Below are 22,526 nucleotides of genomic sequence, written 5' to 3' on the forward strand. Positions count from 1 at the left end.
TATCACAGACGAGGTATAGCAGTAGACCAATACCATATGGGGTTTCGTGTCTCACACAAAACAACTCGTATTCTTATTTTGTTTTATGTGTTCTTCTTTCTCCACCTTGGACATGAATATTCGATATTAGAATTAAATTAATGTCTTAGAAAATTTCGGGAACAGCAACATTTTTGAAAAAATGAAGTGTTTTAGAGAAAATGAAGTGTTGTATTAGGAGACTATGATAGTAAAAGGGGTCGCACGAGGTGCCGCCTCTATTGCTACAATGGTCTCCTAGTAGAAATCCGAAAAATCCGAAAAATTTCGAAAAGCACGAAATTTCATGCCACCTCTTTTGCTATTATGTTCTCCTAGTAGAAATCCGAAAATTGCATAAATTCTCGAAAATGTCGAAAGTTGAACTTTGTATTAGGAGAATATGATATCGAAGGAGGTGGCACAAAATTCAGTAGTATAAGTCAATGATAAGTCCAAATTTTCCAAAATTTTGCGAAAATCGAATTTTCTATTAGGCTAATATGGTAGTAAAAGAGGTGACGGGAAAATTGGAAAAAATTTCGAAACTTAGAAGTATAACTCAACGACAAGTCGAACGTTCGGGAAAAATTGAGGGCTCAATAATTATATACGTAGATACGACTTTTCATTACACTGTCTTTATTTATTCATTGTTGATTCTTAAATAAAATAATTATATTAAAGTACAATATAAAAATATAAACGTTTACATGTAATGTGGATTACGCGGTAATCCGTAACCGTGTTATATAATATATAATTCGGTAACCGTGTCATCGCACATGGTAACGACCAGTAATTTAAGGTCTTTTTTGTACAAGCACAGACGAGGTATAGGATATATAGGATATACGACACAGAGTCGACCTCTTCCTTATAGCCCGGCTCATCCACGGGCTTGTCCGCGTACGCCTCCGGATTTCTACGGACTTAAGCGACTAAACGCTGCCGGAGTTGCACTACCGTGCCGCTGGTACCGCTCCCGAGGTCGCGAAGCTCCTGCTTCAACTGCTCTTTCGAGAGGCGGTAAATCCAGGAGACCTTCATCTTCAAGAATCAAAGCAGGATATCACTGCTTCGTGTTGACGGTGGTTATCGGGCCGGGCTACGTAGTTTCCTAGAACGCGGAGACGATCTGGGTATCCGGTGAAGCGGGGGTCGGAGGTTTCCCCTGAACAAAACTATCTTCTCAGGATACTACGCGCGGTAATTTGGGGTACGGTTTCCCCTAAAACCTAACCTCGCGAGACAATACGCGGTGCACGGATCTTAAACCTAATTATGAACTAATTGCTATATCGGGAGTCCACTATCACTGCTTTTCTGGTCCCTGTTCGGGCGCCATGTAACGGTACACGCCTCGTTGCGGGAAGCGCTGCGAGGCGTGCGAGCCCTCCCCGGATTGGCTCAGCGGCCAGGGTTCTTTGGGGAGGGAGGACAAGGTGACTAAATGAGGAACGCTTAATTAAAGTGAAAAAAAAAACAGTAATACTTTATTCTTAATTCCGGTCGCCCGGATTCCCCGTTGGTCCGGCGACGGGTTCACGGCGGGAGCCTGTCTCTCGGCCGGTCTGGTTACAAAAGAAAACAAAAGAAATCGTGAGCGTGGACGCCCGGTAATGACGCGAATTGAAAGAACACCTAAATCTAACGCAATTATTTCCTAGTAACGCGAGCTTAACCTAATCTATACGCGGAGCGTCGGTATCTCCGGTACTGGTACCGGTATCGGTGGTCCGGAGTGTCGCGGCGTGGCGTTTGTCCACCGGTGGACAACGGCAGGAAGACCAGTCGGTGCGCGGTTCGGTCTGGAGCGCGTCAGGGCGATGGTCCGCGGAGCGCGGGGCGAGCGAGGCGCCTGTTCGCGGCGCGAGTGAGAGCGCGATATGCTCGTCCGTCGGGCGTTCGGCGGGGAGACCCGACGGCGCCCGTTCTCTTGGTCCCGGCGGTACGATGTTCGTTTCCACCACGGCTCAGCAGATGAATAGTGGATAAGACGTTCCTGCGTCAGCTGAGCTCGCGGGGTGCAGGGAATCTCGTCTCCGGATCGGCGGAACGCTCCGTCTGCCGTCCCCGATCAACCGCGGCACGGGTCGTACGCACAGACGTATACCTAGAACGTACCACCCGTTGCCGGCGTGGTTACTCGACCTCGGTAGTATACCGCTGGACGAGCTCCTCACGCTGCTGCGGCCGGTCGACAACTCAGCTCGCGGAGCGCGGAGCGTGATCGCGGATCGGAGGGCCGGAGAACAGGATTCGGGAGCAGGACCAGGTGGTGGGGAGGTCGGGCAGGAGTGTCGAAGCGACGGTGTGCTGACAAGGACAGCCGCCGATCGACTGCCTCCCAGGGCTTGCTCGCGGTCTCGGTTCTCCGCGTAAGGGACGTATACCCACGTACGTGTCGACCGATCCCGACGCTACTTCGCGCTCGCTCGGTAGTATACCGTAACTTGCACGTTTCCGCGCGGCTGCGAGAAGACCTGGGCTCGGGTGTTACCCCGAGAGACATATACGCCTCGTTGCACCCCCCCCTTCCTTCGGAGGCGCAGCGGTACGGTTCGCGGGACACGGTTAGGAAACGAAGGTTGGCTTACATAGGGGCGTGGCGGCGTCTCGAGCGATATCTTGCCTGTGGCCGGGTTGAGCCGGAAGCTCCGGCGCGTCCCGGCGTGGGTGACCCGGTACCTCTTCCGGCCCACCGGGCACCAAATCAGTAGGCCGTCGCTGGTCTGGTTGAGCCGGTGGGCCACGTTGGGCTCGAGCGGGATCGGCTGCGGTGGTCCTACTGGTCCCGGTTCCTCGGTGGCCGGTGGTCCGGGTGGCGAGGATTCCCCAATGACGACGGAGGTCGTTGTTGGCTCCGGTTCCGGTACATCGGCCGGCGAGGTAACTGCTGGCAGCGCCGGTTGTCGTTCCTGCTCCTGTTGTTGGCGCAGGTTTCCGCGGGCGGCCTGGTCGCCGCGCCGTCGGAGGAGCGCCTTCCAGGCGGCTCGAAGGGCCGGAGGTTGCCCGTGGTCGGCGGTCGCTGGTGGCTGCCTCACCCTGGATCCGGCCGGCGGGCGTGCGCCGGCGGCATACACTGGTGGCACCCGGGGTGGGGCTGGCGTGGTGGTGGTCCGTCGACGAGCGCCTCCGGCCACCGGCTGGGGCCGGGGGCTGATGACGAGTGTCCTCCTGGGGGCCGGTGGTTGGCCCGGCGGAGGCCTTGCCGGTGGTGCGGGCGTTGGTATAGCTGCGGGTCGTCGGACCCCGGCGGGGGTGTAACCCCATCGGGCTGTTCTGGCGGCTGGCGTTATTAGCCGCGGCCGGGTGAGCCGTCGTGCCCCTGGAGGCTGCATCGGAGGGCTGAGGGCCTCCTCGGGGTCGAAGATCCCGTGTTGTCGGTATCCCTCTCCCAAGAGGGCGAGAAATGCTTCGTAGGCGAGGTCCATCTCTGGTGCTAGCCGGGAGACGACTGAGAGCTGGACAGTTGTCTGGTTCCTCGTCGTGATCGGTGAGAGTGCTGCGCAGCTGGTCTGGCGTCGCTGGGCCCCTTGGCCCTCTAGTCGGTGTCATCGCTCGGTCGGCCGATTGAGATTGTTGTGTCAGTCGTCCGGTGTTTGGTTCCCGGGAGTGATACGGCCTGAGGTCTCGCACGTGGATATGCCGGCTTAATCTCCCGGCGGCATCCCTGAGGTCGAATATCACAGGCGAAATTCGACGCTGGATCGTGAACGGCCCTGTGTATTTTTCCAGCAGCTTGGCGTTGCGGAAGGCTGCCTTGTCGGACAGCTCGTGACTGCGACGCAGAACGCGGGAGCCGATAGCGGGTACCCAAGCAAGGCGGTGTTTATCGTAATGCTGCTGCTGCTGCTGGAAACTACGGGTAAGGTTACAGAGTGCCAGTTGGTGGGCCTCCTGTAACCGGTGAAGGCGGAGGAGCAGGGGGGACCCGTGCACTTCCCCCGCTCGTGTCGGAGCGTTCCTGGCGGCACGAGCTCTCTCCCGACGTTCAAGTACGCCGGGGAGTATCCGGTGGTGCCGTGTTGTGCCGTATTATAGGCGAAAGCTATCTCGTGACACAGCTGGTCCCACCCTCGCTGTTTCCGGCCGTAGTACTGCCCTATCATGGTTTTTATCACGCGGTTGACCCGCTCCACCGGCGGTACCGTTGTTTGATAGGCGTCGGGTCCAGCAGCCGGATTTCGTGGCGGGCTAACGGTGTTACACCGCGGACGTCCTTGAAGGCTTCCTTGTGGTGATCGATGAACTGGCGTAGCCTCTCCTCCTCGGCGGCGGTCAGGTGTCTCAGCCCGGTCGGCGTGGTTGCGGCGCAGGCCAGGACGGTTCAGTCCAGATACAGGCGGTGACTACCCAGGTGCATCTGCATCCCGAGCTTCTGGAGCAGGTCCATGCCTATGAGCATCTCTGCGTCGAGTCCCTCCAGGACGTAGTACTGGTGGCGGATCTCCTGGCCGTAGAATGTCCCGATCCCGATGATGCTGCGGTCGAGGCTGGCGCCCGTCCCGTCAGCCAGGGTGGCAGTAGTATCCTCGGCGCAGAGCTCCCATCGCTGGGACAAACATCTGCGGGCCATAGGGCCGTTGATGAACGAGCAGACGGACCCGGTATCTACGAGAGCTCGAGCGTGGTATCGACCGATGGTTACCCCGATGTAGATGCGGGTGTCGCAAAATTCGGGGGCCGGACTCGGGGCTACGGTGGTCCGGCCCGTGACTCGTTTCCCGAATACCGTGTGGGTTCGTGGCATGGGCATTCCCGAGTCAGGATGTCTTCCTTTCCGCAGAAGGAGCAGAACCGGCGTTTCTCGCCGGTACGTCCCGGTGACAGCGAGAGCGGGACGCCGGGCGGGCTCGCGTCCGGTCGGTACGTTTCCTGATTCTCGTCGTACGCGCTGCAGGACCTCTTCGACCTCCCGTACCCGCTGGATGAGGTGCGTGGCATCGACCAGTTCGCTCCGGCGAACGTGCTGTTGTAGTTCTGGACGCATGTTGTAGTAGAGCGTGTCCATTTGGCGTTCTCGCGAGAACCCTCCACGTCGGCGGATGAGCGTCATGAAGGCCGTAACGTACCCCTGGATCGGCTCCGAGGGGCCTTGTCGTCGTCCGGCGATCTGATGGTCGAGGTGTCGAAGCTCCCCCGGTGGGAGGTAGTACCTCCGGAGCTGGTCTTCGAGGTCGTCCCAGGAGGTGACGGACGGCGCGAGGTTCCGGTACCATAGGAGCGCGTCCCCGCGAAGGAGCTCTGGAAAGCCTTGTAGCAGCTGTTGGTCTGAGAGCTGGAATACTGTTTTCAGCTCCTGGACGCGTTCGAGGAACGCGTAGGGGTCCCGACCATCGAAATGGCACCCCCACTTACGCATCTGGTCGAGGACCGGGGCTCCGGTCGTGTTGTCATGCGGTCGGGCCGCTGCGGGACGCAGTGGGGTCGAGGCGTTGTTTCCCTCGAGCTCGTTAACGAGTTCGTTGTGGAACTCCTCCAGGTCCCGTGTGCGGTCGACCTCTTCCTTATAGCCCGGCTCATCCTCGGGCTTGTCCGCGTACGCCTCCGGATTTCTACGGACGTAAGCGACTAAACGCTGCCGGAGTTGCACTACCGTGCCGCTGGTACCGCTCCCGAGGTCGCGAAGCTCCTGCTTCAACTGCTCTTTCGAGAGGCGGTAAATCCAGGAGACCTTCATCCTCAAGAATCAAAGCAGGATATCACTGCTTCGTGTTGACGGTGGTTATAGGGCCGAGCTACGTAGTTTCCTAGAACGCGGAGACGATCTGTGTATCCGGTGAAGCGGGGGTCGGAGGGTGTCGGTGACCCGGTCGGATCGGGATGCGGAGTTCGCGACGCGAATAAAACGGAGAACGCGCGGTACGTCGGGGTACGGTTTTCCCTGAACAAAACTATCTTCTCAGGATACTACGCGCGGTAATTTGGGGTACGGTTTCCCCTAAAACCTAACCTCGCGAGACAATACGCGGTGCACGGATCTTAAACCTAATTATGAACTAATTGCTATATCGGGAGTCCACTATCACTGCTTTTCTGGTCCCTGTTCGGGCGCCATGTAACGGTACACGCCTCGTTGCGGGAAGCGCTGCGAGGCGTGCGAGCCCTCCCCGGATTGGCTCAGCGGCCAGGGTTCTTTGGGGAGGGAGGACAAGGTGACTAAATGAGGAACGCTTAATTAAAGTGAAAAAAAAACAGTAATACTTTATTCTTAATTCCGGTCGCCCGGATTCCCCGTTGGTCCGGCGACAGGTTCACGGCGGGAGCCTGTCTCTCGGCCGGTCTGGTTACAAAAGAAAACAAAAGAAATCGTGAGCGTGGACGCCCGGTAATGACGCGAATTGAAAGAACACCTAAATCTAACGCAATTATTTCCTAGTAACGCGAGCTTAACCTAATCTATACGCGGAGCGTCGGTATCTCCGGTACTGGTACCGGTATCGGTGGTCCGGAGTGTCGCGGCGGGGCGTTTGTCCACCGGTGGACAACGGCAGGAAGACCAGTCGGTGCGCGGTTCGGTCTGGAGCGCGTCAGGGCGATGGTCCGCGGAGCGCGGGGCGAGCGAGGCGCCTGTTCGCGGCGCGAGTGAGAGCGCGATATGCTCGTCCGTCGGGCGTTCGGCGGGGAGACCCGACGGCGCCCGTTCTCTTGGTCCCGGCGGTACGATGTTCGTTTCCACCGCGGCTCAGCAGATGAATAGTGGATAAGACGTTCCTGCGTCAGCTGAGCTCGCGGGGTGCAGGGAATCTCGTCTCCGGATCGGCGGAACGCTCCGTCTGCCGTCCCCGATCAACCGCGGCACGGGTCGTACGCACAGACGTATACCTAGAACGTACCACCCGTTACCGGCCTCGGTAGTATACCGCTGGACGAGCTCCTCACGCTGCTGCGGCCGGTCGACAACTCAGCTCGCGGAGCGCGAAGCGTGATCGCGGATCGGAGGGCCGGAGAACAGGATTCGGGAGCAGGACCAGGTGGTGGGGAGGTCGGGCCGGAGTGTCGAAGCGACGGTGTGCTGACAAGGACAGCCGCCGATCGACTGCCTCCCAGGGCTTGCTCGCGGTCTCGGTTCTTCGCGTAAGGGACGTATACCCACGTACGTGTCGACCGATCCCGACGCTTCTTCGCGCTCGCTCGGTAGTATACCGTAACTTGCACGTTTCCGCGCGGCTGCGAGAAGACCTGGGCTCGGGTGTTACCCCGAGAGCTGCTCCAAGCCAACTCCACTCCCGTCGGCTTTCGTCGCGATCTTTATAGCCCGAACGCGGACCTCGTGTGCTCGTTCGCGAATCTTCGGCACTCGTCGATTGGTCCGCGCCCGGGCCGGATTCGCGGATTGGCGCGCGGCTGGTCCTCGTCGCTGATTGGCGCGGGTCTGGTCGAAAACTTGGCAACGCGACACATACGTCTCGTTGCAATATATACATAGAATGCGATGACAATGACGATAATAGTGATAGTGAAAATTCAATTTCTTTGTCTATGGATGAAATATGTGGGCATAGTCGTAACGAAGAATTTGAATTTTCGTTATCAGATGACGAAGAAATAATTTCAAATGATAATAAAAAGTGAAAGTGTTAAAAAATGCCGAACTAGATCAGTACGCTGTGCTGTTCACACATTGCAGCTGGCTGTGACAGACATGTTAACAAGTCAGAAAATTGCTGCAACAATAACCGACACTAGGACAGTTTTTTAAAAATAGAGATCACCAGTTGTGAAAAGCTTATTAAAAGCAATGCAAAAAAAACTAATTATAGATTGCCCTAGGTGTTGACATTCAACGTTGGACGTGTTAGAATCGTCTCGTTCAATTAAAAAAATGTTGTTACATGACAAAGAAAGACCACTATTTGCATCCACATACGTGCATAGAAATAGGCAACATAGTGTGTTCTTTATTTCCGAAGAGCAACTTCTCAGTGGAGATTTTCATAAAACATGGTCGCAATGCATATTGGATACAACGAGGGTAAAAACAATGTTAGTTGAGAAACTCGTCGAAGCCATGAAAGTTCGAGAGAAGAATTTATTTAATAATGATATTTTCTTGGCTGGTATGTATGTTCAATGATGTATCCAGTTAGCCAAATGCTGTTTCGAGCTGCACAATATTTGTATCACACTTTGTGAGCAAAAGACTCATCCATTTGGTACTATACCCTACTTGGAGGAGAATTTGGTCCCTATTTTCTGTGAATTTGGCACCAAAACCTGAGGACGAATTCCGAGTCAAAAGCGGAAACATAGATGGATCGGAATTTGCAGATTTTTGGTGGCAAATTCATAGCAAATTGCTTACTGGGTACTTTTGGCAAACATGCTAGTATTTTAAAATAGCTCTGCAATTATTTCGATGTTCGAGTTAATCTGAAATTATTTTTCAAAGTATTTGGGTACAAATAAGTAAAAATTTGACGACGATAGGTTTAAAGGAGAGAATAAAATATTTTGTAAAAATTTCTTTATTTCTTAATGATCATGTATGTATAAAACTACCCTCTAATAGCGTTTAAATAGCCATCTGTCTGTATCGGGAATATGAAATGTCCTTGTGATTATACTCGCGCAACCTGTCTTTCTATCGATCAATCGACTTCACGATCGTGTACTTATAAAAATAACAATTTCGTAGACCACTCATCTCTTAGAAAACAATCTAATTGTAACAATCGTACAGACACATACAGAACAATATTTTCGGTGAGATAAATTAAGCTATTCCGCCACGATCTACGATGTATTCACGGATCCACAGTTTTCGATATAAAACATTTTTCGAAATTTCTTTTTGATCTCGGTTCAAAACACTTCCAAACTAACACCGAGTCATTACACATTACCCATTGTTATTAAATTCAGTACTTCAACTGGAATTTTTTATCATTATTGATATATTATTATTAGTTAATGAATTTTCATAGTCGAAGTTATATTTTGATAAGCTATACCAATAATATCTTGGCTGAGCTCTTCAAATAATATGGAGGGTTTTCTTAATAGTAGAAAAATATCGCGGAGATAAATTCTAGGCACAAATACAGCAAAGAAACTAGACATATAAACATATTTCTGATGCGAGTTTTCTTACGTGTATAATTTCCACACGTATCTGTCTATTTTCAAAGTGAATAGTTAAAATCACTTAAATAGTTGGTCACTTTTTGACTTGAATTTGTGATTAAAATACATACAATTCTACAGATAAACAGCAAACCAATAGCCGATTTTATTCACAACAGGAAACGGTTGTTCAAATACAAAACATCTTATTACGTACGTATGTTTAGTGATACGAGTTGTTTTTATTTGTGTGTCCTGAATTCACCATCGCAGTATAACCCCCGCATATTAGAAAAGAGCCTGTATATTACAGATTTCACAGTATCGTTCAAATATTGTCATGATTAGCAAACAAATATCGATAAATTATTTCTTCTGTTATACGATCGATTACCTTATTCTATCAAACGGAAGACAGTTTATGCTGATCGAGTTACAAATAGTTTATAAATATTATTTGTCTCCTTAATCGAATTGTAAATTAATTACGTTTTAACAAGATGTATAATTAATATTTTTATAAATTTATTTCGTGCTCTCCCGTTTAAAACGATACTAACGTATTATTCACAGTCTCGCACTTTCGATCTTCCCCATTTTTCTTTATCCATACTTTTTATACGCTCGTCGCAACAAAATATTATTCTGTATTTCTTGTTTATTTACAGTATTATTCACTTCGTGGTTCCTTCAGTTTTAATCGGTGCCGTTTCATTCTTCGCTCATGTCGTTAATCAATATGCGGTTGACCATGAAAATTGTATCAGAATCCAATATCACGGCACGAATTAAAAATGAAGATTGAAGCTCGCCCTTAGAAATCCTTTTTGTTGTAAATACTGGCTAGATCTTGTCTCCGTCGCTATTTCAGTTGTTAGTCGCTGTCGTTCAATTTTCATTTAACCCATTCAATTTTTTGTCGTTAATAATGAATGGAAGAATCGTTCAGCTTGATAAAAATTTGACAGATACATTATGATATGTGTATATTTTGATCTATCCTCAATAATACATCAACACATTCCCTACCATTCATTATTTTAAAAACTGTATTTTATTTTGAATATATTATTCGATATAATGCTTTCTTTCCATAAGTTACCAAAATAATTAATTTCCACGGTTTCTCTGTGCAGTTGAATTTAATACAATCGGTTTGATTTTATCGTGTGGTAGTAGATATGTTAAACATTGTAGCTTGACTGAACTGGGAATTGAAAAAAGATTTATTGAATGGGTTAACTGAACGTAATTGTTATGCAAGTGTTCGAAATATTGTTTGTGGTCAGATTTGCGAGGATCGCTGTCTATTAAATCAAATTGGTCAGTTTTCACCGAGTCATTGAAAAGTTTCAATTCGAATTGAACTCTCTTCCTCATCGTAAGATAACACTGTCACGAATAGTCGAAGCTTATCGAAGACACGACAACCGCTCGTTAAAGGTCCTCGTCGATAATTAATCTTAATCAGACTGTCGATCGTTAACTCTATATAAAATATTTACAATATTTCTATCATTTCTTATCCATCTTATTTAGACCTCTTTGCTTCTCTACGTTCCATCACAAATTTGATAAAAAGAGTTGCTTTTATTCTTGTGAAAGGATTAAAATACTAAATTTTATTGAAGGCACAAATGTTTCAGTTTTCATTTCATTTTCCTAATACTCGGCTAATTACCGTGCTAGTAATACTTCTATCGACAGAAGAATTTCACCACAGATCGTTCGTACAAAAAGTTTCCCTTTCGCCCCTTGCTCGGTGTAATAGTATTATTACTAGAGTGCGGATCTTTATGCAAAATAAAAATTGTCTGCATCAGTTACAAGAAAAGTCAGTTACATAAATAGAAACTGATTTATTGTCTTAATAACTTTAATAGGTTGTAATTAATATAACGGTACTATTAAACTCTTCTGATGTTGTGTCTGATTTGTCGGTTGCCTATTTATTTTTATCATAAATGCATGAAATCCGCAGTCCAATTATTACAATCTTTGTCTCGTATCTGAAGGTGATTACAATGGCAGTATCGAAACAAAATTCTTCTTACAAGTTGACATAAGCTACAAGTTCAAATAAGCTCAATTATTGAAGCTGAACGTCTCGCATGGATTCTGTTCATTCTTTAGCAATGTTTGCTCCGTATTTCTTCGATTCTTGGACACGAGTAAAGTAGTAGCCTGAAAGTTAAATGAAAGAACCGTATATTTCATAATATTCAAGTTTGCACAGGGTGTCTCACTATACACAATCAACAATTGAAGTAGAATTTATTTAGGTAAGCAGTAAACTCTATTTTGCTACCAAATTTTCTTTTAATTCGATGAACATCCAGCACACAATGAAAAGAATTAAATTTTGATACAAAGAAATCTGATAGAAATACGGGAAGACAATTCTATAGACTGTGAATATTATGCGTTCATGACAAATATGAACAAGCGGAATATACGATAATAAAAGCTTCAGAAGAATTTCATTTTCAATTTACTAAAGTCGTCAAAAGGAGAAATAAAGTTATTGAGTTCTTGTCTTGACAAAGAAAGTTGGTATTTTGCATAAAGATCCGCAGTCGACAGATCATGCACCGCGTGTTGTAACGTTTTCACCGAGTCGAAAGAGACTTGATCATTGCTTTAACAAGAAGAACGATGCGTTGATACGATGGTCTCGTTGAAGTACCAATGATGAAGGTGAGTATTCTTATTTCTAAACGAGAGACTCCAGCTCCTTTCTACCAATGATTTTCGAATGGATTCTACACATTCAAACTCGAATTCAAAAATTGCACCATTAGAGGCAACAGGTGTCCGCGCCTGTGTGCCGTCTTAAGCATTTAACAAAAGAAGATCGTCGATCACCGGTTTCAACATTTTAATTTCAACATGACAAAGAATAAACGATCTTAGTCTCCGAACGACAGAGTAATTGTATTAGGTTGGTGCAAAAATAGTTGCAGTTTGTCTGTTGTTGTTCTTGAATTTTAAAGCTATATATATATATTTCACTTTATTTGCCAGCTAATCCTCGAGATGTTCTTCGAGAATCTGCCTCGATAATAGCTTTTAGTTCATCATTATCAATTGCAGATCCTCCGCGAGCATCTTCATCTTCGAGACTTTTATCTCTGTCACAGAATCTTTCAAAACTTGTGTTGAGTTGTATGCTTATTACATAATAGTTACCTAACCGAACGCATTGTTAACATTGCGAGCAGTTTCTACCGCTTTGCAATCCTAACCTGAACTTTTTCTCGATTTTCACATTAGCAAATATAACCCAATAATAAACAGTTACGACAGAAGACAGAACACAAATCGATAGGTGGAGAGCTTCGCACTTTTCATTGATGTACTAATATAATTCGATAGAATGTCGCTTCAGAGAAACCGCTGAAGTTTAAACAGATGAAAATCGCAGTTATTTGTGCACCAACCTAATACAATTTTACAACAAACAATTATCGCCTCGACAGAAATTATATATCCGAAAGTGTCTCCCCGATCGGCGCTCGATTCGAAAAAATCAATGTTCCAGGATATAAAATTTATTTACAAAAAAAAAAAACAGGAAACCGTAGCGAGTGTTCCTCGTGCGATTCAAAACAACAGACAACGCGCACGTTGTCGTCGACGTCAACGAAAAATCTCCCGTCCGTCGTTGGCGCAGCGTTAGAACATTATTTACGGATAATAAAAAAAAGATAGAGAGAGAGACAGAGATGCATTTGCGTGATAGATAAAAAAAATCGTAATGTTCCGTGAACAATACGGTAGGCTAGACGTTAATAACTAGTAATTATTACATGATTAACTGCACTATAAGTAAACAATTGGTCGACTCATGTTTTTAAGTACACTTCATTACCGGGATACAAGACATCGTTCCGTGTCTCATTCTTAAGTAAGCGCAGAACAATACAAAATACTGGTTGTTTTATCATTAGAATAATCGTTAAGGGTAAAACTCTGTTATTCGTCGTTCATTGGTCGAGCCCGACCGAACCTATCTAATAAAATTTAGCATTTTTATGCCATGTGATACCTCTCGACTTTCTCTCGCACTCTCACTCGTTCACATTCATTCTGTCTTTTGCTCGTTCTCTCTTTCTCGCACTCATTCCCTCCCTACCTCTCTGTCAATCCGCCAATCTCTGTACATTGCTACTATCATAAAATTAAATGCTCTGCATCTCTCCTTCGATTATACTTTCAGTCTCTTTTGCACAGATATATGTGCATGCTGGACATTTCGAGCATACCATAGGCCGCTTCGAAATTCGTGTTTCGTTGATGGAGCTCGCGTCGCGCGACGCCCACACGTGGAAGCATTTTAATTAAAAAAAAAAATATTTTTATATATATATATATATAATTATTATAATAATAAAGAACGAAATAAAAGAAAAAACATCGTTCCTCATTCTCGCTTGACGCGTCAAGCAGTCCGCCCTTCTAATTAGTTCTATAAGAATGTAGTCCCTTCACCCACCACTAATGTATCATGGACTGTAAGGTTTATGGATTTTTTTTCTAATTCTGTCCGTTTCTTGGTTATCTAACGTATCCGATTCCCTAAGCTTATGGACCCTATAAGCATGGAATCTGAAAAGGAAAAATGAATTTGAAATTTTAGTGGCGAAACATTTTGATCAAATTCTTTTGATGAACACCAAGTCATGTTGGCACAACATACTAATTTTGAATCGGTTAGTAGCTCTAATTAGGAATCGCCCTAACTGTTAAAGTGTTAAAAACAACTAAAGTAAAGTAGAGTAACAAGTAAATGACAGTCTGCCTCTCGCAAGAAGAGTATAGGACGTTCGAGTTACCGATTTAGTGCAAACTTTGCACACTTGTAGAGTTCGTTCTTCTGTTTATAGATATGTACCATTATAGGGTCACATAGTCAATATCTTTCGAGACATTAATAATTAAAGTTTCATTACTACCAAATATCACTGTAGCTCAGCGGTAACCTGGTGAAATCGTATAAATTAATCACATTTTACATATGAAAATACATGACAAATGTTTTATGGTTGGAAATAAATTTTGAACATAAAAATGAGATTTGTACTCTCGACCTACGCCGCATTATTTCAACACGTTGTCATTGGAGTGAGAACGAGAACGCTTTGCACTATTGTATTTTGAGCTGGTAATCGTCAATATCTTGCAAAATATTGAGTATGTGACCCGATAATGGTACATATTCGTAAACAGGAGATCGAACTCTATAAGTGTGCAAAATGTAAACTAAATCTGAGACCCGAAGGTCGTGCACTCTCCTTGTCAGTCCATCTTGTATAATGCTTCCAGCGATGTGCTCAACTTACGGCTATGGTGAAGATTCAATGATCTCCTCTCAACAATTCCATCAACAAATTGAACGAGCTGCCTTCTCCTTCCGCACGTTTCGCGCTTAACAATTCCTTCCCTGCCTGACACGTCCTTTGTAAGTCTGGAATTCTCAGTAATAATTCACCAAACTTAGCAGGCATCTCAGGGAACCTTGCTATGGTGTACTGTTGCAACGCCTGAAGAGCCTTTTCCTGAGATGCCCTCACTTTCTCTGGTTCCTTCAGTTCACTTGTGTCGGAGGTTAATAGCACTATCACCTAATGGATAGTAATGTACAGTAATTATTCAATTAGAAGCACTAGTTGCATACTTATTGATGGAATCTGAAAAGATTGGATCTGCAGCGAATGCTGTATTTACTGGATAGAATATAAAGTATCTCTCAATGATTCATGGTATTATTACTCTTATCACAAGTTACAGGATAGTGCTAGTACAATATTCTCTCCGTAACTGTCAAAAAGATCTCTACCGTATCTGTAAAAATTTTATCTCCACCACTAGACGGATCTTCCTTGGAACCAGACAAGCTGTAATCACGCTCGACGACCGAGCCAGCGAGGAGTCGATTATCGGTGAGACTCACACTAATGCAAGCGAAGTAAAAGATTGGAACTTTTCTGATTTTTGATTTTTTTTTTATGAAACCTTTACCATCGTATTCGTCTTATTCTTCTAATTAAAATGACACCAAACAAGATATAGTTACGATCATAATTACTTGTGTAATAAACGAAGTTAAGAATTCGTGTACCTCCACTGTAAATGTGAAGTCCGAAACTTTAATCGCTTGCTACACAAGCAAATATGATCGTAATCATATCGTGTTTGGTGTCACTTTAATAAAACAAGAAAACCGATACGAATATGATGGTAAAAGTTTCATTGATGAAAAAGCAAAAGTAAGAAATTTTGATTTTTTAATGTAAAAGGTTGAGCTGGCACGAGTACTTTGATGTGTCATGAACGCCCGAACCTCAATCTTTTTTTCTCTCTTTCAATCGCTATCCTTTTCTACGTTTGGCACACCACGAAGAATGTAGTACCTCTTTTAGAACTGTCGCTCGGCAGATCCCAATATACGACAGTTACAGAGAGAATACTGTAACAACATAAAGTATTGATGGGTACAACGATCGAACCATCAACGACAGAGCTATAGTATCTCAAGATACGTGTCTGTTGCCTCGTAATTCAATCTTTTCATGGTCCATCGATATATGTATGTATTCATTTGTCAACTACCTTCATCGCAACGTATTCGTACTGATCCACTCTGAGTCTTCTCAGATTATTGGTAAATGCAAGCATCCTCTCGATACAGGTCGCCAAGCCAAGTTGCCTCGCTTGTTCCAATGTAATCGACTTGCCGAGAGACACTCTAATTTCACCGGGCGTGCTCATGCTGCGAAAGCAGCACGAGAAGAGCAGCAGCTCGCACCAGGAGTTGATCAACAGGCAAATCTGGTCGTCGATCGAGATGTTCTTGAACAACGGCAGACTTTTACACCACTTCACTATCTTGTAGAGTCGGTGGTCCGCGATATTGCAAAGGTTCGAGAGGAAATCGGGATGCTGAGTAGGATTGCCGTTCGTGTTGTTCCCTAACTGAGAATTGCTGGTTACAGGTGGCGCCCGTTGATCGTTGCCGACACTAGAAATGTTGGGACACGATCTACCATCTCTTCTGTTATTTAAATTCCCATTCCCCGCGGTCCCATTCGAAGAACACTCTACACCTGACCCAGCATCATTCCCCGTTCCAGATCCCACACCTCCTAACAGCATAGCTTCGTTGTTTCTGGAAACACTCCCACCCCCTGGCTGTACGCCAGACATTCGATCGTTGTCGTTGTAGTGCCACAAATGCTCCACGTCCATGATATCCTGCAGGAGCTGCGGCACTACTTGCATCTTATGCGAATGATTCGAATGATGCCTAACAGAATAATGATGTTCGCTACCAGCTGGAGCCGGACTGCAATTCCCGCCAGCTCCTAGTTTGTCGCCAGTCATGCCGCTGGCAGGACTACCAACCAGATTCGCTGGCAGAGTGTAGGTACATTGATAAGTGCTTCTTCCGCCTCTCGTTCGATCCTCTCTAATTGCTTCGAGTTTCATACCTGTGGAAATCAATCCGTGTCAATAAGGCTTTTATGAAGTCTTCGTTGGAACCACAAGTCTGTTATGTGCTTACATATAAGGTGTTAGTTTTTAACTGTCACAAGCGATACTAAAGTCATCATTCAGTAATAAACTCAACGCTAAAGTTATCATTCAGTACTAAATTCAATGCTAAAGCTGTTATTCAGTACTAAATTTAATACTACTGCTATAATCCAGTACTAAATTCAACACTAAAGCTATCATTCAGCATTAAACTCAACACCAAAGCTATCATTCAGTACTGTATTCAATACTAAAACAATCATTTACCTTGCAAGCATCAAACGGATTTTTGCTTTATTTCAAGTAATATTTGAAGGTCTCAGAAGCCAATAAGTGTAAGCCAAATTTTCTCATATCAATTTGTTCGAATCATAGCGGTTTAGTTTTACTTCTTCTGTATTTAAGCTTAATTTGAAAGTTATCTTGCACATGATTCTATATTAATGTGAACTTAAGAAACTACTAAATTTTAATTCTGTTACATTTAATTTACTAGTTACAGTATTTTATTCATGACACATTTTTTCTCAGTCTAAAATACTAACCAAGAAATATATTTAACCCTTGAACAGCATACATTCTTACAACTAGAAACTGATGATGTTTAGGACTATTCACTGCTTTAAGTACGAATTTTTTAAGACAGATTTTTGCTGGTGCTTTTTGATGATATGTTAGTCTTTCTGCTGTTCCCAGTGTAACAGCTGTTCATTTAATTTAATCGCCAGAAACTGAATAATTAAATGATTATTTTGCTATTCTGAGTCAAAATAGACTCAGCCTTCTCCGTTGAAGGGTTAATGTTTTATCTAAGAACCTTTGACTGCTCTGACAGATGCAAATCGTTTTGGCATATTTGTTAAGAGATCTTTGTAACATTCTCGAGATTTTGTTCCCTATTGTTCCTCTAGTCAGTTCCATAATTATTTTAGTGAAGATGGTGAAGAGTGATATTTTTTATTTAATTGCCCCTTCAAAAAATAAATCTCAATCTTATTGAAAACTAATATCGTTTCCTTCGACCGGAAAATGTTCAATTGTCACTGTCAATTGCGTTCATAATATTTGTATGGACCACCGGTTAATTTTTCCTTTAACTCAACACGATAACCCAACGCCATACCACATGAAACACCTCCATATCATGAGTGTATTAAATGAGTGTATCATTAAATTTTGCAGCTTCTTTCACGTGCAATTTTTGTAATTTCTTCTTCGTCAAATCCAACATCAATTGTATACAAATGTATTAAGTTTCGAACCATCTGATCACATAACGTTTTACAATTCTTAATTGTCCAATTTTTTATTTATTTGCAAATACTAATTTGGAAATTATTTGCAAATAATAATTTCGATATTTTTGTTTCTGACAGATGAGATTTCTTTCTTGTTTTCCATAGTTCTATAGTTCATGCCACGAAGATTTATTCGTATTGTCTATCTACTACATCTTACAACAAAATCTTTTAATGTTTTTGCTGCCATTGAGGCCGATTTTGTTTACGCTTTAATAAGCTTAAGCTAAAATGTAAAATCATGTGCTTCTTAAGATTGTTTTGACTCTGCCTTAATAAATACACAAACAATGAATTTTGTGTAAAAATGGTTTCGTTGGTTCCATTTTACTCCTCCATGCAATCTTCTGAACCTTTATACGCACTGGTATTATTATTCTACAACTACACTTTAAAAGACTTCATTCATCTCAGTTTCCATGCTTAGGGACGTGCACTGATTCGCTTCTGAGCCCACTATTTATTTCAACGTACCCATATTGAGACATTTGTCGAACCGACATGCCGGACACTTTTTCCTGGTGGCGACGGTGACCGGACAACCGGCGCCCCTAAGGCACACATAATTCTTCCGGTTCTGGACGGTGCGTTTAAAGAATCCCTTGCACGACTCGCAGGAGAATATTCCATAGTGGAAGCCACTGATCTTGTCTCCACATATTGGACAGGGACTGTTGATTAACTGCTGTCTGGTAGAGATGCCAGATGGAGCGGAGGGTATTCGACAGTCTTCCTGGTCGTCTCCGGTCGGGTGTGCTTCGGGAGAAAGCTCGGAACCGGGCACGGATGAGGAATAGTGATGGGGAACACTGGACGAAGCCGTGGCCGGCAAGTGGAGCGGACTTCCCTGAGCAACCTGGTGTTGATGATGCTGCGGATGCCTCGGTTGTTGGACGGGAGAATGCGTGGGTGGACTGAGAGAGCCGTAGCTGTAGCAGCTGCTCGAGGCGTCCGAGTTGTTTCTCGAGAGCGAATGTGACAGCGACAACGACAACGAGGAAGTCGAGTTGTTGAAGCTGTGTCGGGAGAGGGACAGCGACGAAGACGGGACTGGACTTCCTGCTCCTAGAGCAGAGTGCCGGGCTGCATGGGGACTCTGCGTCGGCGAGCTGAACACACTGTACGCGGAGTGAATCGCGGAATCTGGTGACGGCACCTGAGCAATACCATAACGTCGGGATTTGTACGATCAATTTCGAATTGCAATCGAGTAAATGTAAGTAAGTCTGTCGGTTTACTCGCAATACCTGAGATCTCGTGTGGCTATGTTTGGTTAAGTGGTGTCTCGGGTTCAACACGGGACTGTGGTTCGGGGTGGAGCTGTTGTAACCGCCGAGCAGTTTCCCCACGAGAAGAGGCAAATCGCTCTGTTGTGTCTGCTCGATGTTCTCTATGTTCCGCTGTTGTTGCTGCTGCTGCTGCTGTTGCATCTGCTGACCGTGGCTCAGAGATACACCTACGTCGTGGAAGGAACCTAACGTGAATCCCGGACTGGATCGGAAGTCTGGCTCCGGTTTTATGGGGAATTTCTGCTCCATGGGCCCGGGACTCGAACCGCAAACCTGGACACCTTCCATCGATGTTTCCTCGTGCGTGTCCTGTAGAGAAATCAACACTTTAGGTTCATACGGTAAACCATATTATTTTCCTAGCAACTATCACCAGAGTGTATACATGCACGCAGAACTGCGTGCTTAACAGCATGTTTAACAAATCTGTACAAATTACTGGAATATTATAAAGTATCTTCTTACTCTTTGAAATCATTCTTTTTAAATATTATACAAAATTGGTGATAAGAGCATAATTCTTCATTCTTCCTTATGACGCAAATGGATTAATGTGTTAAAAAATTTTTTTTATAGCCGTAAGAAGATTCTTGGAATCATCGACACCGATTAAAAATAAGTAAAAAATTCCATGTCGAGTCGAGTTCGGCATAAGACTAGCTGAATTTTTTAGCAATTTTTTTACCTGATTTGTGATAGTATTGGAAGACATTTCTTGATCCGATAGTTCACCTTCCCACGACATGGGTCTCTCAGGCTGCTGTTGCGAGACGTCGTTCCCGTCGTAACAGCCATTCCCGTCTTCGACGTCACCGTCGCCGATTTTCTCACCGTTCCCGGACACATCTCGTTTCTTCTTTGTACGTAGATTCACGCCTCGGAAGTCAATCTTGCTTATTTCGCCGTCGCTATCCTCGGCATCATTTTCGGCGGCGTTCTGACCGAGGACACCGACTCCAATCCCAATGCCTATACTATGGGTACCTGTGCTCGTCCCAATTCCCGTCGTGGACACCACGTTCGCGTTCCCGCATCCCAGAACGGACCCGCAGCTCGAAACTACCGACACCGTCACGCCGTTCTGGCCGGTGAGGTACTTGCAGATACCTTTTCCTGAAATAACAGTGAACATTCTTACACCTGTACACGATCGACAACTAGAAAGCTTGAGTCTAGTACGTGCCGAGGAGCCGTTTAACCCTTCATATGCTATGCCGGAGTCATTCGTGACCCGTCGCGGTGGGGATAAGCTCGAGAGACCGTCAATATGTACCATTTTATTTCGATATAAGACGACGCTTTTTATTTCGAAATAAGAAAATCGCTATCCCCTCTTCTTCTTCTTCATTCGAAATACAATAAAAGCCGGCCTCGAGCCATCATTTTATATCTAAAGAAAACTGTAGTGAAATATTGGCGTGGGTCAGAAATGACTCCGGCGTAGAAATGCTCGATTCAGCTTCTGGGGGTAAAATGGTGTTACGCGAAAATGTTGACTCCTATATCCGAGATTGCGCAAATGACAATGAGCGTACCATCGTGTAAGTCTTGATTCGGAGGTACATTAATCGTCGTAACAGAGACGTTCTTGCCCGTCTCGGAGGTGCGGGCCGCGGTGATGGTGCACGAGTGTCCGCCGGGAGTCGAGGCACAACAGCTGGACGAGGGGGTAGACGAAGTGGTAGTTGCCAGGGAGGAGGTAGTGGCGGTGCAGGACGCAGAGACGGAGGCGGAGCTGTCTGAAGCAGTCGAGCCAGCGGACGAGGAAGCGGACGCAACGGAGCTCGTCTTCCAAGACTGCGAGGTAGGCCACCAGCCAGGACCTGGACCTGGACCCGGTCCTGGGCCCTCGCTGGGCCCGTTTTGCTCCGACATCCTCAGCTGGTTACCCTGCAGTACGCTCGTGACGCGACTCGTACCCCCTGAATGATTGCGAAACTCTGCGGCATCCTGAGTGGAATCTATCCGGTTGCTGTAATTCGCCTCTGTTAACTTTCCGCCAACTCCCGTCAACGCTCGCTCCTAGTCATTCGTCTTTGGTCCTCAAAGCACACTGTCACATCTGCAATCAGAGCATCAAACATGTGATAAATAATAGAAGCCAAATAATAACTTTACATGTACAGGCTGAGCCGGTAAGAACTATCATCTAAAACAACTCCGTACAGTGGTTACTTTATATATGTCCCAAAAGCCTCACAGATAAATGTCGAGAGACCTCGGTCGCCGAGTAGTGTAACATAATACGGGTCGAGTGTACCGGTGAGAGGCTAGGGGACCACTACTAATCCAATAACAAAACTTTTTTATTTTTCATTATTTTTTATGGGACTTTCACCAACATATTCGTGGCATTTTTCTAACGAAAATGATACTAAATGTGATATAATTCCGATGATATTTATTTGTGTAACCAACGACGAAAGTTACTTTCCATTACAATTATATTAACGGAAAATTAGTGTAAATATGATCTGAATTATGTTGTGGTTGGTGTCATTTTAATCAGAAAAACGCCACAAATATATGGGTGAAAGCCTTATAAAAAAATAATGGAAAATAAAGAAGTTCTGTTATTGGATTAGTAATGGTTCACACCGATATACTTAACCCGTATCATGTTACACTCCTCGGCGACCAAGGTCTCTCGAGCTTCGCTGTCCTTTTCTGCGATCGGCGTGGATCAAAAAATAGTATCTCCTATCCGATATACGTCCCTGGCTAGACCCGTATTGTGGACAATTATCGAGTAACCACTGTATCTATTGGTTGTATCAAAAAACGTTTTAATGAATCATATATCATTGATTTTTTACATCTCGTTTTTGTTCCTGGAATATCAAGGTGACCTTGGGTTTTTTGTCAAGGTCATAATTGACCTTAACATCATAATATTATAAAAAAAAACTCAAGGTCACCTTGATATCTCAGAAAAAATGAGATACAAAAGATCCAATCGTGCTCATCCACCTTGTCCCTTAAAATGCTACATAATTGATTAAACATTTTTTTATATAATCCATTGATACCGAGTTACTTTAGGTAGTAGTTCTTACTGATTTGCCCTGTACATGTATATATGCACAAATATATAGATATATAACTATAAAATCGCCGAATAATAGAATAAAATGGCAAAAATAGGTTGAAAATCGTGAGAAATAAATAGCTACAACAGAGAGATTTGCAAAAAAGAATCTATTATGGCTATATTATCGAATTTATCATAATAAATATTCAAAATTATTTCCGTTGATTTCCAGACATTTGTTAAATCGATTATGAAAAGAGCGTGGTACATCAAGTCCGAAAA

At 44.9% G+C, this 22,526-nt stretch overlaps 1 protein-coding gene across 2 annotated transcripts in view; it reads right to left on the reverse strand.

Annotated features, from left to right (window-relative positions):
* Positions 1 to 12,430: 12,430 nt before the first annotated feature.
* Hr39 (nuclear hormone receptor FTZ-F1 beta) overlaps positions 12,431 to 22,526 on the reverse strand; it is a 50,224-nt gene continuing 40,128 nt past the window's right edge. The window contains exons 2-9 of one of the 2 annotated variants that reach the window (XR_013084510.1): positions 20,749 to 21,275; positions 19,899 to 20,326; positions 19,172 to 19,522; positions 18,399 to 19,080; positions 15,703 to 16,580; positions 14,433 to 14,714; positions 13,254 to 13,698; positions 12,431 to 13,217 (exon numbers count right to left, since the gene is read on the reverse strand). Coding sequence is in view for 1 of the 2 variants with exons in the window: in XM_076805104.1 (XP_076661219.1) it covers positions 14,448 to 14,714; positions 15,703 to 16,580; positions 18,399 to 19,080; positions 19,172 to 19,522; positions 19,899 to 20,326; positions 20,749 to 21,088 (2,946 nt within the window). In the remaining variant the exon portion in view is untranslated. Of the gene's footprint in view, positions 13,699 to 14,432; positions 14,715 to 15,702; positions 16,581 to 18,398; positions 19,081 to 19,171; positions 19,523 to 19,898; positions 20,327 to 20,748; positions 21,276 to 22,526 lie in introns of both variants that reach the window. The other variant, XM_076805104.1, reaches the window with a different exon arrangement.

The sequence above is a fragment of the Halictus rubicundus genome, chromosome 2 (assembly GCF_050948215.1).
Source record: "Halictus rubicundus isolate RS-2024b chromosome 2, iyHalRubi1_principal, whole genome shotgun sequence".
In the NCBI taxonomy this organism is placed as follows: Eukaryota; Metazoa; Arthropoda; class Insecta; order Hymenoptera; family Halictidae; genus Halictus; species Halictus rubicundus.